This window comes from Chiroxiphia lanceolata, chromosome 1, assembly GCF_009829145.1.
Source record: "Chiroxiphia lanceolata isolate bChiLan1 chromosome 1, bChiLan1.pri, whole genome shotgun sequence".
In the NCBI taxonomy this organism is placed as follows: Eukaryota; Metazoa; Chordata; class Aves; order Passeriformes; family Pipridae; genus Chiroxiphia; species Chiroxiphia lanceolata.
The window spans coordinates 97,308,583-97,325,796 of NC_045637.1; the positions used below are offsets into that span (position 1 = coordinate 97,308,583).

The window sequence follows — 17,214 nt, forward strand, 5'->3', positions numbered from 1 at the left end:
TCAAAGCCCTGTCCAGCTTGGCCTTGGTCATCATGAAGATGATCGGCCACCTCTGATGATCTTCATGGCCCTCTCCTGAATTTGCTCCAACAGTCTTTGCCATGCCGGGGGCCCCAGGGCTGGACACAGTATTCCAGGTGTGGTCTCATGAAAGCAGAGTGGAGAAGGAGTATCACCTCTCTCAACCTGTTGGCCAAGCTTCATAAGGAAGCATGTTGGCCAATTGAGAAGCCAAGTTTGTTGACTTCATTAGGTTTCACAACAATAATCTTTTAGGCTTCTCATCCCTTTTTCAGTAATGTCCTGTATCAGAGTGATACTGTCACTTTATAAAGACACTGTCTTTTTGTTACCTTTGGACCAACAGAACCAGGAAGACCTTGATCACCCTGTAAAAGATAATCAATCCTAAATATTTGCAGTAAGAGCATTAGACAGGCAACAAAAACAAATTTATGATATTTTTCCTTAATAAAAATGCTACAAATTTCTGTGTTATTAATCTGATGTCCTTTACGTGAATGTCCTTTATCTAAACATCAAATCTCATAGTTAAAAAGAAAACTATTTGTAATTCCAAACACAGGATGTGACGAGTAGTATGATTTTAAGGTTCCTCTGCAGCAATCAAGATTTTGCCAAGATTTGCTTTTATACACTTCACTTACATACTGTTTTTTTCCACTTCTAGTTCATTGAACAGACAGAAAGTCACAGCATAATACCTCTTTTCCAAATTGCACTGAATCTAGTGGAATTAATTGTTATATTGGCAAGCTCCTGTCCTTGCTCACTCAACAGAAATATAAATTTAGTAAGGTTTGAAAAAAATGAGTAAGCATCAGGAGTAAAATGATAGTTTTCTTCCAAAAGCAATGGCAAAACCCCATGTCAAATGTTACTCCAAGGAACAAACTGAATCTATTTTCAGTGCATCCTGCAGTTTCCCCCTGTAATCTTCCCTGGATTAATTGGTAACAATGATTAAAATAGATACTGCAATATAGATTAAATCAAGGTTTTCAGAAAAAAATCAGAAGTAGAAATGTAAAAAATTCTATTATGCCAGTGTGCTTGGGATTGTATTGAGCAGATGCAAATATGTAGTACTTAATTTCTGATTGAACTTTTATCAAATACACACTATGCAGCAAAACACGCTTAGTGAGGCAAAACATTTGAGTTTTGTCCTTTTTTTGAGGATTATGCATTTTTGGAAAATTTACTGTTTCTTCCAATCACTTCCCTTTCCACATCAGTCTCTTCCTATAATATGCAATTCAGATTCAGTTTACTTCAGCTAGACTTCTTTCTATTCCTAGACTCCTTCATATAAAACACATGCCACTTATTACAATGGGCACAGATTTTGGGTGCCTGCTTTGTAATATATATACTGCGTTTTCTGGATAGCTGCTAGTTCCCATATGGGCTGAACTTTTAACAACCTCAGGCTTTTGAAGTCACAACTCAGAACCATCAGCCTTCAGAGACAAAAATAAATCAATATTCTGGCCATTTAAGTCTTGCTTTTTAATTTCTCTTACAGTGTGTGAGCTTACAATGTACACTTGGGAATCTATTTTCAAGTTCTTGTGCATAAAGCGTCTTGTAGAAGCTCACTAGAGGATGAAATTGTCCTGTAGTCTTTGTCTCTGTTTTCTCCACATCATTCTTGAAGTGGGGTGAAAAATATCGATTCAGTACTTAAAATGCAAACTTTGTAGCCTTCCATACTGGGTTTGCATGGCAAAATCTTGGTAATGGGCAGGCTACAGGCATGGCTTCTGTGAGAAGCTGCCAGAAGCATTCCCTATGTCTGACAGAGCCAACGCCAACCGGCTCTAGGACAGACCCACCAGTGGTCAAGGCTGAGCCAATCAGTGATGGTGGAAGCACTTCTGGAATAACAGAGTTAAAGAGGGAAAAGAATTACTGCACAGGAGCAAATGCAGCCAGATTAGAGAGGAGTGAGAATATGCAAGAGGAGCAGCCCTGCAGACATGAAGATCAGTGCAGAAGGAGGGGGAGGAGGTGCTCCAGGGGTTGGAACAGAGATTCCCCTGAAGTCCATGGTGAAGATAATGGTGAGACAGGCTGTGCCCCTGCAGCCCATGGAGGTCCACAGCGGAGCAGAGATCCACCTGCAGCCTGTGGAGGAGCCCTACACTGGAGCAGGTGGATGTGCCTGAAGGGGGCTACGACCCCCTTCAGGAAGGAAGGGAAGCCCACACTGGAAGTAGACTCCTGTCAGGACCTGTGATGCCATGTGGGACCCATGCAGGAGCAGTCTGTTCCTGGAGGACTGTGTGTGGAAGGGGCCTGAGCTGGAGCAGTTCATGAAGAACTGTGGCCTGTGGGAAGGAATCCTGTTGGAGAAGTTTGTGGAGGACTGTCTCCCGTGGGAGAGACACCATCCTAGAGCAGGGGAAGACTGTAAGGAGTCCTCCTCCTGAGGAGGAAGCAGTGACAGAGCCAACATGTGATGAACTGACCGCAATCCCCATTCCCCATCCCCCTGCACTGGCTGGGGTGGAGGAGGTAGAGAGATTGGGAGTGAAGTTAAAGCTGGGAAGAAGGGAGAGGTTAAGGGAAGGTGTTTTTAAGATATGGTTTTATTTCCATTATCTGATTCTGATCTTTTGATTGGCAATACATTAGATTAATTTCCCCACATTGAGTCTGTTTTGCCTGTGACAGTAATTTCTGGTTGATCTCCCTGTCCTAATCTCAACACATGAGCCTTTCATCACATTCTCTCTGTCCATCTGGGCAGGGAAGTCATAGAGTGGCTTTCATGGGTCCCTGGTGTCCAGCCAAAGTCAACCATTGCTTTGTCTCCTGTTCGCCACATTAAATGGTTTTAGCTCCTTCAGACTCTCCTCACCTGTCACATAACGTGCTGTCAGTCCGTGCAGGCTGGATTAGCCTGGAGTTTCCTTTTTCCCCCTACAGACCTCACTTGTCTGAGCCCAGTCATGAAGGGCTTTTTAGTGGCAAATCACAACAGAGTAGTTCATATTGCATTTTGAATATTGCATGCTGCAGAAAATGAGACAGTATCCAATAGGAAATTCTGGATTTTTGAAAATGCCTGTTGAGATGTGTTTTAATAAGCCATTAGCCGCTGGATTCCAATAAAAAATATGGAAATCAGCTGCTAATGTGTTGCAGGGACAACTATTTATGATTTTTGCAGCCTAGAATTGACAAAGATTTTCCACTGAAGCAGGAGCAAGACAGACATTTAACTTACCTTTTCTCCCTTCCACCCTGGTGGGCCAACACTCCATCACGCCAGGAGGACCTTGAGACCTTGAGGACCCTGTGGATGATAGTGAATCTAAGGCAGGTGCCATTCAAGAGCCCAGTTTCTAGCACATGTATTTAAGTATTTTGGACCAGCTGATGATACAGCATTATCAAAGACTAATGTGTAGCACCAGGTAGTACCTCACACCATTAAGTTTTAACACTTTTATTTCTTGTCTTTTGAGATTTTGGCTTTGCATCAATACAGTATTTAGATGCATTTTAATAGAAAATTATATCAAATAATCATGAAACAGTAAACAAAAATAAAACCCAGCATGATGTGGATATAACGTTAGCACGCAAAATAGTGGTGCTATCCAAGAAGGTTTTGACAACACTACAAAAGATGCAATGAGGTTGAAATCCCAGGCATCTCAGGTATCCACATTTTTTGGCAATATCAGTGCTAGATGAGACCCAGCTGAGAAAACCTTGATATTGACAAAATCAGAATGTGGCCAGGTAATCAAAGAATCATTAAAAGCAGTTGTGATACAGAGGGCATGGTGTCAAACAGGAGGCTTCTGTGTTGTCACTGCAAACAGAGAAGCCAGTAGGGTGACAGAGGTCTTGATTCACAACAACCTAGTGATACCCCAGCATGGGAACAATGAGGCTGGGTCTCACCTTTCCATGCAGGGGAGTGCTGGTGTTTATTCAGACTCACTTTGTCAAGTGTCCCTAGGTTGGCTGAGCCTGCAGGTGCATTCCTATACTTTTAAGAAAAGTACTCCTAAGAAGTCTTCCTGCAGAAAAAAAAGGTGCTGCCACTTTGCTTTGGCTGATGATGCTCAGATTGTCATGATACCCCACGTTTAATTTTGCCTTGAAAAATGTATATTAAATTCTCCACCCAATCTCCTGTGTTGTATCCATGACTTAGCATGCTTTTGAGTGAGTAGGCAGGCTGAGAAAAACTGTCTTCGTAAGGTCAATGAATCAATCAGTACAGGTATTGATGTCCAGCCCACAGTAACTACACGTGCAAGAAAGGTAACAGTTACATGCTATTTTGCATGGCCTATATTTTTTAAATTGGCTCTGAAAGCCTTTATTAAATTTACGGTGTGTATTCAGGCCTCTGGGGATCTTTTATACATTTATTTATTCATTTTGTTTTTGGGAAGGATGTAAATGGTTGCAGAAGCAGATAGAAATGTTTTCCTCTGATGTTTTCAGAATCATCAAAAAAGGCTCACTTTTCCTGCTGTCTTTATTTTTTTCCTCCCTGCTTTTGCCCTTTGGATTCACTGTATGTCACAGAGTAACTAATGGATTACTTTTATTATTAAAAAGATCAGAAATATTTTCAGTATGTTTCAAACATTTTCATATTGTATTTTGGTATAATTACATAAACAGAAGAAGAAGAGAGGTTGGTCTAACAACAATAATTGTTCTAAAGTTTACTGGCTACTTCCCCTATGCTACTTCCCCTATGCTGCTCAGCAATTTTAAGTTCCATCGTGCTAAAATTGCTTATTACCTTTAGAACTTTGGGATAGTTTCTCTTTTTAGCCAGCAGGCAACACTGGGAGATTTGTTATTCTCATCAGAGTATATTAATGCATTTGTGAGCTACCTCAAATGAAAAAAATACGATAGAAACTATCCTTATACAATGCCATGAGGCAATTTAACTTCACGTAGCATTTAGAAAATGTGTAATCAGGTCAATATCAGATCAGTATCAGATGCAATGTAGAGCAGTTTGTGAGGCGATATTTACCATTACAAAACACAGCCTTTGCTCAAACATTTCCAAGGCATGTTTCTTAAGAGAAGAGATGTTACATCACAAAGTCTTTGATTTAGCAAGGACTTAAGCCTGTCTGCAACTTCAAGTAATTGGCTAGTCTTCTGAAATTAGAATTCACAGATGAAGACCCTTAATAACAAAAATATTTCAACGTGTTACTAAATGAGGATTCCCACACAAAAATTTCTACTGGGAATAGATTTCACTTCATTTACCCAGAGACTGTGCAAATGTGTGCATATCTTTGTAGAGTAGAATGACAGCTTCTTAGGTCATCTGAAATTGTGGGAATATGTGGGTCTGTACTGTTAATAGCTGGAGTTTTCCTTCAGCAGCCTGAAGACTTGTCCTGGTCTGATTCTTCTGAAAACATACTTCAGTAGTCTGTTTAACATTTAACTTTTACTTTTTTAATTGATATGTCTCCCAGGAATTACGCTGAAAGTGGACAACAATTATTTCTGTTTGATCAGAGAATTGGGTGGCTACAAGTAATTAATGCCATGGCCTGTGAAATCCTAGATTACACAAGAGGGATTACATTAATATTTAAAATAAAAGATTAGTCAATACATATTTCTCCATTTTCTTTGAATTCATTTTTACATTATTATTTTGTGGCAAATTTTAGCAATATATCCTAGGCCATTCTAGTTACTTTATCTTCTAAAGACATGTAAACAGCCATAGTCAGGAAAGTTGAAACTATATTTTGAATTGCAAAGACACTATTATAGAGCACCTTTTAATCTAATACAGCACTATGTCAAATGCAGCAAATAAAGCATTAGGGTAACTGACTATTTTACAAGACTTGTCAATGGACTTTCTTAAAATTACAGTTGTAATCCTCAATACAATTAGACCTGTCTTGGATTCAAAAGGAAAAAAAAAATAACTGTTGGGAGCTTAACAGTTTAATGACATCTGGTCAGCATTTCAGACTATTTTTTTAATGTAGAATGTCATCTGTATTACAATCAGTAGGTGCAGAGAATAACGGATTTCACCAGCTTCCTATGCACTTGAATCCCATATTAAAGATTTTCAGGTGCTTAATTTCTCTCTGCACAAAGGATGCTGCTTTCCACCTTGATGGCCAAACACTTCTTAGATATTGTATTAACTCCCAACTTAGTTATCCTCAAAAAAAAAACATGCCAAGGCAGCTGAGATGTAATGAGATCTCCTTTTTAACATCTGTCACCAATACATTTCTTTAATATATGCTAATTACACCTTGTCAGATACAGTAATGGTGACCTACTTTGAAGGTAGCATGAATGTATAGGTCAAATCTAGCGTGAGTACAACTGCTACTGGCAGATGGTTGATAGGGAATAAGGGAACCATATTACTAATATACAGAATCACAGATTATTCTGAGTTGGGACCCACAAGGATCATCTTAAGTGAATAGCCAGGGATTGAATGTGCAACCTTGGCATTATTAGCACCATGCTCTACCTAACTGAGCTAATCTATTAGTTCCAGAGAGGATTCTCAGAGCTGATCAGTGCTAAAAAATTGGTTTTCTTCACTGAAAAAAACACTTTACTGAGGATTTATTAACAAATAGGTAACACTCAAACCTTAGCAACTTTTTTACAATAGAACTATATTTCACATGTCCACAGGAATAAGTGCTTCTACCTAGCTAAAGAAAAGGGAGTTCCTGAAAGAGGAAAATTCTATTTATTCTACAAATTCCCTGCAGCTTATGCAGTCTTGGTAAAAGGATTCTTCCTTTTTACTTATTCTGGTCCAGATTACCAGTATCCATCTGCCAAATGTACATCCTGCTGTGAAGTAATGTGCTTTGGATAACAAGACTTTTCTTTTTGTGCAAAATTTGAATAAAATCCAACCTCTTAAATGAAAAATATTCTGCAATTTTTTAAAGAATTACATAGACTGTCAGCCTTAGAACTTAGTGTTGCAGGACAGAAAAAACATCATGTATGGGTACTCACTTCAGGGCCTGGTTCCCCAGAAGCTCCATCTTCCCCTGGTGACCCAGGAGGTCCTACACCTGAATCAGGTCCTGGCTTTCCTGGAAGACCAGGCAGTCCTGGAGGGCCTGGTAGCCCAGGAAGACCCTGGATAAATCAGAAGCACTGTTAGAAATTACCCTAACCAGGTTCATTTGTATATACACGGAACAGTAAAAAGGTCACACATGATGTTCGGGTATATAAAACTCTCAGTTTGGGTTTCCACCCCACCTTTTCTTCATTAAGAACCAATTTCAGTTTCACATATACACTCCTTTCGTAGGGTCACACCGAGCTCCTATGGCAAATATGGGTGCTGAAAGAAATGAGGCTGCACACCACACAGAATTTGATTTTGGGATTTGTCCGCCGATCTTTTACAGCATTCCCCTTTTATTCATATTCTCTTGTAAACAGTACCTAGTGTTTGTCTTTTAGTTAATCGAAATTCCCAGGATCATCCTAAACTGGTGTTTTGACCCTCCCTCCACATCATATTTGACTGTATTCAGCCACAGGAAAAACATGCAGAGCATGAAGGCCATAAAGCAGTGTTCTCTTTGAGAACACAGAACTCTCTTTATCAAAAACACCAGTCAAGGTCCAAACGCTCCTTTTTGATCCTAATTAACTGAATGCAGGTGCTACTGACTTAACTTGTTCCTGCACCTCCCTCACCCTTGTTCTCTGAATTGTGCCACTTCATGGCATGCATCAGCAAGCAGGAAATTGAAAACCAAAAAAATTTGTATCAGCTCTCTGCAGCCCAGTAAAGACCTTAGACATATCCTGAGGATCGATCTAAAGTTAAGAGACTTAACCATAATGAAACCAAGGGATCATTGTACAGAGGAAAGTGGTTAGTTTTTTCTCAACTACCATTTCAAAGGGTTTCTCCATGCTGTTTTTGGAGCACTAAGAATTTCCACTCGTGGTCAAGTGCTTAGTGCCGTAAAAATGGCCTCTACTCTGAAGATCTATCCTGCATAGACATGAGCAGATGTAATTAAACTGAATCGAATGAAATGTTACTTTAGGAGAAATAGTGCATTTGCAAATACTCTCTCTTGTGCAATTCTATCCTTGTTGCTGCTTGCATTAGCAGGCAAACACGTAAAGTTGGAAATTTTGGGCCATGTCACTGAAAATCAAAAAATCTTTAATTCTGACTTAAGGTCATCTAAGGGATTCTGTTAGGAAGAGGGTCATCTTGGACTTTCAGTACAGTTAACAGAGCTTTCCAAGCACTCACCTGTCTCATTACCTACACAGGGCATCTAAAGAACCTCCTAAATCAGGCATGATAACTAACTTTCAGCTTTTGGCAATTGTGTTCTGAAGAGCCTTGAGAATAAGGTATTGAGCAAGATAAGAAAGGAAAAAAAAGAAACAGAAGCCTTGAGGCAGAAACCATCCTGAGAGAATGAAAAATACCACTAGTTGTGTTGCAAAGGAAAGGCCTCAGTATGCTATAGCATTCTGGAGTTCATTGGAAACACAATGAACTCAGAAAGCTGCAGTATTACTGATGTTCACTTTGTCAGAAGCTGCATTGTAAAGCATTTCATACAGACACACTCATTTTTTTAGAACAGGTACTCCAAACTCAAAAAAGCAAAGAATAGTATTACCTTCCAGTGACTAAAGGGGGCTTACAAGAGAGCAGGAGAGGGACTATTTACAAGGGCATGTTCTGATATGACAAGGCAGAGATGGCTTCAAACTGACAGAGAGTAGATTAGATATTAGGAAGAAATTTTTACTGTGAGGGGGGGTGAGGCACTGGAACAGGTTGCCCAGAGAAGCTTGAATGTCCGATCCCTGGCAGTCTTCAAGACCAGGCTGGATGGGGTTTTTAGCAACCGGGTCTAGTGGAAGGTATCCCTGCCCATGGCAGAGGGGTTGGAACAAGATGACATTTAATATCCCAATCCAGTCTGAGTCTTTCTACGATTCTATGGATCTATGATTGCCACTGCTCTCCTCTTTACTGTCTTCTATTAAAAGCATTTTCTCGTTTTAAAAAGTCCTCTTGCTGTTACTTCTTTGTTGTCCTCCTCCTTCTTTCTCATACTTCTTCCCCACTCACATACACTAAGGCCTTTTCAGATCTTGAAATGAAACCCTACAAATCCTTTCTGGATGCTGTAAATTAAGCATGTACAAAATTTACATTTTGAAATTGACCTTCTATGATCTGGAGGAGTAAAATAAAGCTCTTTACTATGTTAATGAGAAATATCAACATATACTTACAATTAAAATCTCAGTCTCTCTGTCATGATCTCCAGAACCTGATTCTTCGGGTTCCAGTCTATTCTGAAATTAGGAGAATCCCATTTTAAAATATTGCTTCTAAAGGTCACAAATGAAAATATCACCTGACAATTACTGGAAATACAGCTATAGTCAATATCCTTGCAGCAGTCTGCCACTGGTGAAATAAATTATAATACAACAAACACATTTCAGTCACGTTTCTGGTGTTTCATACCATCTTATTTTGCAGACACTGAGCACTATATTTACCTGCAGATGCTCTATGAGCACAGTGACAACTATCCTGCAGGACACACATGCTATATGACTAAGTGAACTGAAGATGAAGCAATATCTCAGACAAATTTTAACTTCAGAAAGATACCTGTCAAGATTAAAAATATCCCAAAACACATACCTAACAAATAACCACTGTTTCCTAGAATGTGCCTATTGGTTAAAAAGCCAGATTCTAAGATTCTCACAACTGGAATCAAAAGAGGCATTTTATAAGGCAAAATTAATTTACTGAAGCTTTTTCTAAAATATTTTGTTAAAAAAACACTTTAGTGTTTAGTTCTTGATGAGTTTCATAGCTGTGTATGTTTTGCAAACTAAAAACCAAAGCATGGAGAGAAGTACTGCCTGAATCTGTTATTGTAGTACAAAAGCTAATGTTTCAAAAGTCTGGGAGTTAAGGATGCACTGAGAATTCCTCCACTTCACTCCAGAATTAAAGGCCTTGAAACTTGGTATCACACAGAACAAGAAAGTTAAGGTGGTGCAGGACCTGGTGTTCACTGTTATATTTATAGAAGTGGCCTTTGACTGGGTAAAGCTGTTGGATTGGAGCACCTTGTCCTAGGGATCTGTTGCTGCCTTGCTAGTCTCTTGAAGTCAGAGAATGCTGGGTGTTTATGTAGCTTACAGTATGCACACATCTTAATCAGGCATTTCTTTGCACTTCTGCATGACTGTTTTAGAAAACATTATTTTATCTGTGGCAGTCAGGCTACTTTCCCAGTGAAAACCTATTTAGTTCTGGATTCCTCTGTGGCAAGCTGAGCTCATTGACAGAGATCCCCAAATACTCACTAAGCCTCTGGAAGGAGCAGATGGTCCTGCTGGTCCTAGTAGTCCGGGGGGTCCTGGTAATCCCTCACCAGGATCACCCTGAAATGGGAATTAAGATAAACCAGCAAGGATTTAACCATATAAATACTATAAGCATTAGCTACAATCTGTGTGGATTTCCAGTCACAAGAAACAACAAAAGCGACTGCTTAGATGCTATGAGCAGAGTTGAACTTTGTTCATTTCTAAGCAAGTTCTCAAGAAACATGATCTTTGCATCGGCAAAGAAAGAAAGATCTCTTCCTTTTTTTAGCTTCTGCAATGAATTTGCAAATGTACAAGCAGCATTGACAGTGTATATATCTTGCCAGAATAAAGTTTTACTGTGGAACTTGCATTTTTAGGATACAAATAAATACATGTGTGGTCACACCACAGATCTGTAACGCTTTTTCCAATACCACCACATCATGATTTTTTTCCTATAAATTGATCTTTATCTAGTGTCAACACAATGAAAGACACTGTTCAGATATGTGTCATTTTCTTTTATAATTAGTACCATCTCTTCTACTTTGGCTTTCTTACATCACCTCTGATATTTTGCTGAGGTTAGTTTGAACTGCTTCAGCTTAAGATGTTTGTGAATTTTAATAATTTTTCTGCCCAAGTCCAGTATTTTTCACTGGAGTCAAGAGTTGAGGTTCTGCCTCTACTGATCCATGCTTTACCTTCTAACCTGCGAGTTTACTATCTGAGATTATGAGCATTTTAATTGTGTTTTTTAAATTCACATATTCAGTTACATAGCAGGAAACACTGACTTTTACCTGCCTCTTGGTCACTTGCTCTTTATTAATTAGAGAATTAATTAGATAAATGTATTCATTCAGTTCTTTGTTCCCTGTGGCTTTGTCAAACGGTTCCTATAGTGACACTTCAGTCATGTCCACAGAGAATGTGTTTAATTCATTTGGGGCTATTTTTACTGTCTGCCAGTGTGTTATTTTACAGATGCTCTTCATTAATTTTAACATATACTTTGCTTTTCCAGTGATTATTACATTAGCTTCTGTCAGTTTTTGGTGTTTATTTTCATGCAACTTCTTCCACTTTGTGTGCACTGCAAGGAAGACAAAAACCCCCCAGCTCTCACATTTGGATCACAGTCATTGTTTTGGAAGCCTAACCGCAGCCATTCCCTCCATAAGGAGCATCTCATGTATCTCTGTGCAGAACATGGACCATAGTGAAAAAGTGGCAACCAGCTCCCCACTCTCCACTGATATGTAGCACCCCATTCATTCCCAGCTTTCCATTTTCAGTGAGAAGAACCAGAAACAGGCAGGCAGTTCCTCAAATTTCAGTATTATTATGCTGAAAAAAAAATGCCGATTCTCTTTGAAGAGTATAACTGGTTTGAATTTTTGTGTGTGTGCACAGATAATTCTTTAAGCTTTGCTCCCCCTGTGAACACAGCCAGTCCTAGGAAATCACACTGATTGGGATAATGAAATGATTTTCTGAACAACTAATAACTTAAAAATTATTCACATGTGTAAAAGAGGATCAGATCAGTGTCTTCTTCTTTGTCCTGCTTTCTACTGCAGGAATCGGGTCTGTTTAAAGCATTGCCTCAGAGCTCAAATCAGTCCAGCAGTTTAATTACCTAGGTAGCCTCATCTCCTCGAATGGTAAGATTGACGGGGAGATAGACAACAGGTTAGCAAAGGCATACAGTGCTTTCGGAAAGCTTCATAAAAGAGTTTGGCGAAATAAACACTTGAAGAAAAGTACAAAGATCAGTGTTTACAGAGCCATTGTGCTGTCCACTCTCTTATATGGATCTGAGTCATGGGTCATCTACTACCACCACCTGCGTCTCCTAGAACGCTTCCACCAACGCTGCCTTTGTACAATCCTAAACATCCACTGGTCAGATTATGTGACTAACACGTCTGTTCTAGAACAAGCAGCAGTCACAAGTATTGAGGTCATGTTACTGAGAGTGTTGGGGAGGGCACGTCTCAAGGATGAAGGACCACCGCCTCCCCAAGATCTTGCTCTATGGTGAACTTGCCACCGGCTGCTGCAAGAGAGGAGCCCTGAAGAGAAGATTCAAGGACTCCCTGAAACAACATCTCAGCCTTGGCCATATTGATCAACATAACTGGTCTACTCTGGCCTATAATCAGGAGGTCTGGAGACACACCATCTATAATGCTGCTGATGCCTTTGAGAACACACGCAGGATCACCCTTGAGGAGAAAAGGCAATGCAGAAAGAATCATGTCTTGCAGAATATTCCATCTAAGGAGTCTTTCTGCTGTGCCTTTTGCAATCGGACATGCCTATCTCGTATTGGCCTTTTTAGCCATCAGCGCACTTGTAACAAACGTGGGTAGAGCCCTCCCCAAATCTTCATTCGCGAAGCCCAGCCATGATGATGATGATGATGATGAAAGCATTGCCAAGAAAAAGCTCTGCATATGAAGCTGGCAGTTTTCCTTAGTGCTTTTGAACCTATTGTTAGGATTTTTAGTGCCCATTTGTTAACTTATTTTCACAATGTCTCTTTGAAGTGTCCCTCGAAAATATTAGTCCAAATTTTAAAATGAAAATCTAAGCTTAAGATGTCCTTACTAAAATAGTCATAAAAGTAATCAAGAAGAGATTACTGGAGGTTTTGCCTTCCCAATATAGCTTTAGCTCTCCAGAGCTAAGCTGCTTCTCCTGTTGCTGAAATATTCTCCTTCCGATGGCTATTCTAATGAATAAACTAAGGCTGGGGACCATTCTTTGGCCCTGAGGTCAGGTAGAACAGACTGGCTGGACTCACAGTACTTAGCTGGCCCTGGGCCTCCTTTTAGCTGTGTATGTTCAAAGCTAGTATTTTGAGTATGGGGTTTTTGTGCACTTTTCCTGAAATAACATGAGAACTGTATTGCAATCCATCAGCATGAGTATTTCAAAGTAAAAAGCCTACTGGATGGCACTGGGGGAGCACAGAGCCAGCCTATGCACAGTCTTATCTTGCAGCATAGTGGGAACAGTTAACAGCTAATGTTACCCTCAAGGCATTGTCCGAGAGAAGTCTATTTGACATGGGACAAAACATTGTCAGGGACCATGCTCACAAGTTCCAAATATCAGCAAATCAGTCAGTTCCTTGCCCAGTTCCATTTGGCAGTGTAGCTGTAGCACTTGTTGCTGAAGATCAGAATGATCAGAATGATCACCTAGCAGCAGTTGCAGCTGGGAACAGTGCCAGCTCAAACGAAAGCATGAATCCCTGCCACCAATTGGACTATGCAAGATGATACCTTTCCTCTCAGAAGCTGCTGTACCACAGGTTATTGAGCCTAGGGGGAGGCCTAATAGTGCATATGCACTGTTCCAATGGTGGCTTTCCAAAAGCAAAACAGCCACTGCTTCACTGCAGCCCAATCATGCAAGGGCTGACAGGCTTTTGAGTCCATGTACTTTCTGGGGCAAAACCAGTCTGACTCTCAAACCTATGTTGTTCTCTGGATACAGTGTTGCCCAAAATGGGCAACTACTGTGATCTTAATTCCTAACATACAGTGGTCATCACTCAAGACCCTGTTAACTCTATTTCTATTTGAACTATAATGTGCCTTTGAGAATACCAAGATATACGTGTGATTAATTACCAATATGGAATTGTTATTATTAGTAAAACCTAGAAACTGTGTATTACTATTCTCAGTGCTGACTGTGCGATTTATCTCAGAAGCACTGAGCTGGCTGGTAAGTGCTGTAGATAATTCATCTCTGTTGGAAAGTGACTGTATTGTTCTGGTAAACAGATGAAAGGGATTATTAATTTGGCACTTGAAGTAACTGTCTGTATACCAATTTTGTGTACAACATGTACTTTAATAACAGATTAATCTATTATATCTCACTTTATCTCAGAAGAGATACAAGTTGTTACTTCAGATGGTTTAGCTCTTATTTCAATTATGTTCATTTCCTAAGGGTAATTTGATTACACTACCTCAGTTAAATCACTTAGTCAGTGGAGTAAGTTACCCAAAGCAGTCATATATAACAACTGACTTTTCTTTATTTAGTTATTTAGTGTTCAATATATCTTCCTTAGCTCTTCTGTAAAAACCCAACTTTTTCTATAGCTGAAATTTATTCATATCCTTGAAAAATACTTATGATTCTGTTATGGTGACCTCCATGCATTCCTGGATGAACAGTAGAATGCTTAAATTCTTCCCATGATTCCACATCTATCTCCCAGACCATACCAATACAAATATGTACAAATTAACATATCTCTAAGCATAAATGGTACCTGGCTGTTGTTTATTAACAGGACACATACCTTTTCACCTTTTAGGCCTGCTTTTCCTTTCAGTCCTGGCAATTCCTGAAGTCTATTTTTACCCTAAAAGAAAATAACTTTTTTTAATTAGACATTATCATTTGTGCAGGTTAAACAGGCTGTACACTTTCAGCAGAGGCTGGATATAAGGGTGCTAGTTTCTAACTTTTGGTTTCCGCAGTAGAAGGAGATTTGGGACTCGGACCTCTATGCAGCTGGCAGTGCACAAAATCTGCCTCTCACCACCACTGCACTTCCCACAACAAAGTGGCAGAGGAGCCACTTTGTGGGTTTGGGGGATACAGATGGAAACACTTGGTAGGCTGCATTTGGATTTGACAGAGTGCTAACTGGACCACCGTAGTACTGATGACAAATATTTTGAAAACTGTAATGTTCTGTTAAAATAAATAGTGACACCTGTCTGAGAAGTCCTCTTCAAATTTTCTGTCTCAGGCATTTACTTATCTGAGAAGTAAGAAAATCTTGAAATATTGCAAAGTTGCTGAATATGCCTACAGCAGGTAAATTCTGGGCTAAAATTCTGCCTCTTCCCTGACAACTTTCAAACTATGAGGAACTGGACATTGGAAAGACATCTCATTTCATAGAGAAGTGATAGTCAACAGAGAATAGAAAGATGTATTTGTAACACACTTCTGCAAACTGCTGCTCTGAGTGCACCAAATCATACCATTAACCTTAGCCTGTTGCCACCATCTGCTAAAGCATTTTTTGTCTTGACTCACCTGAATCTATTCAGTTTCTACCAATTAGGATGCTTCCTGAAGACATACATCTGACAGGGAATGTGTGATACTAGATAGCATTTCACACCATTTTCCATTCTAAACTTCACCAGTCAAATGAATCACAAATAACCTTCATATTACCTACATATAATACACATATGCTTTTCCTAATAGAGGCTTGTTAATTAGCTCAAAGAACTCCCACCAGCTTTAAAGCCAGTGCTATTATAAAATGGGGCTATTTATGAATTCAGTTCGGACACTGAAGAAAAAATTCAGAAGGCAAATAAATAGTATTTTCCCTAATGGCATTTTGGGAATCTCAACAGCTATGGTTATGGACTCTACTGGTCAAGTTTTAGAGCTGTAGTAATTTTAAAGGTGGATTGTATAAAGTCATTACGGAGAAAAATGTATCTGTGAGACTAAAAGGTGGTTTTTCTTCCTATGATGATTTTTCATGTAAAGTAACTGGTAGCAAATTTTTAGAAAAGTGGCAAATGCATAACCAATATAAATCTAGTGCAATTTTATTGCTGAGTGAAGCCTCACCAATCCAATAGAAAAGTTGCAGAGGTATATGTAAGACTGGAACCCAGATGCACATAGACAAAAGAGTAACTATAAAAAATACAAGACAATGGTTCATTTCACAAGATATAACAAAATGTCTATGACAGGAAATAGGATTGTTTCACAAGGACAAAACAATTGCTTTCAAAGCATTTCCATTACATTTGAAGAATTTTCTCTAAACATATTGGTTTCAAAGAATTTTCTTCGAAAATATTCTGCTTGAAAGTAGTCAGGCTTCTGTTAATACAGTAAATATAAACTTCTTGTCTAAAACCACTCTAATGACACATAACCTGATATTTGCAAACCCAGCTGTATTTCTTTGTACATACCAATGTCTGAAGGCAGAATTCAGGAAGGGACTGAATAATGCATCCTATGAATGACTACTGAATTAATTTTCTAATATTTTACAACATACGAGTTCCATTTGAGGTTCAACTGCAGAGGGCAGGAAGGGACAGGAAGCTCCCAGCAATGGTACATGGCAGTATACAAAAACAGCAGCAGGCATGGGAATGGTGACAGCCTCTGGCTGGGAAGGTCTTAGAGAGGGGAAAGATGCACAAAGTAGCAGCAACAGATAAATGAGTAAGGAAACAAAGAAGCCAGGCAGTAAAATATCAACAGAGGACAGATGCACAACAGCAGCTGAGACATGCATGGAATATGACAGCTACGTTTCTCTTAGAAACCTGGATCTTGCTCTCTTGGCAACCTGAGGAAGTCAACTACAGCACCAGAACTGGCTTCTAAAGAGAGGAGACAAAGAAAGCACTTTGCTGCTTAAGCCTCAATGTAGCAGAGCCTCATAAAATATATTGTTGTGGTTTTTTTAATTTAGTTAACCAAAATGTGTACAAAAGAGTACTTATAGGTAACCCATTTCTACCAGGACTGCCCTAAAATAAAACATGTTCTTTAGAAGGGTAAATAAAACACTGTAACATAGAAACAACAAAGGAGAAAAGCACTTAACTATATTTTGATGTGTCATGCAGGGACAAAATAATGAACCAGAACTGTAACAAACACTGTGCTACAGTGTGATCTGTTTTGCACCTCTTTTTAACTGTATGCATCTTATGCTGGTGGTCCAGAAGGATTTGAAGTGTGAAACATGCT

The 17,214-nt window shown here is 39.3% G+C and overlaps 1 protein-coding gene across 1 annotated transcript in view; it reads right to left on the reverse strand.

Moving 5' to 3' along the window:
* LOC116790523 (collagen alpha-1(XV) chain-like) overlaps positions 1 to 17,214 on the reverse strand; it is a 124,834-nt gene that overhangs the window by 53,238 nt on the left and 54,382 nt on the right. The window contains 6 exon segments of the mRNA XM_032695946.1: positions 354 to 389; positions 3,257 to 3,325; positions 7,048 to 7,173; positions 9,325 to 9,387; positions 10,423 to 10,500; positions 14,762 to 14,824. Of these exon segments, the coding sequence (XP_032551837.1) occupies positions 354 to 389; positions 3,257 to 3,325; positions 7,048 to 7,173; positions 9,325 to 9,387; positions 10,423 to 10,500; positions 14,762 to 14,824 (435 nt within the window).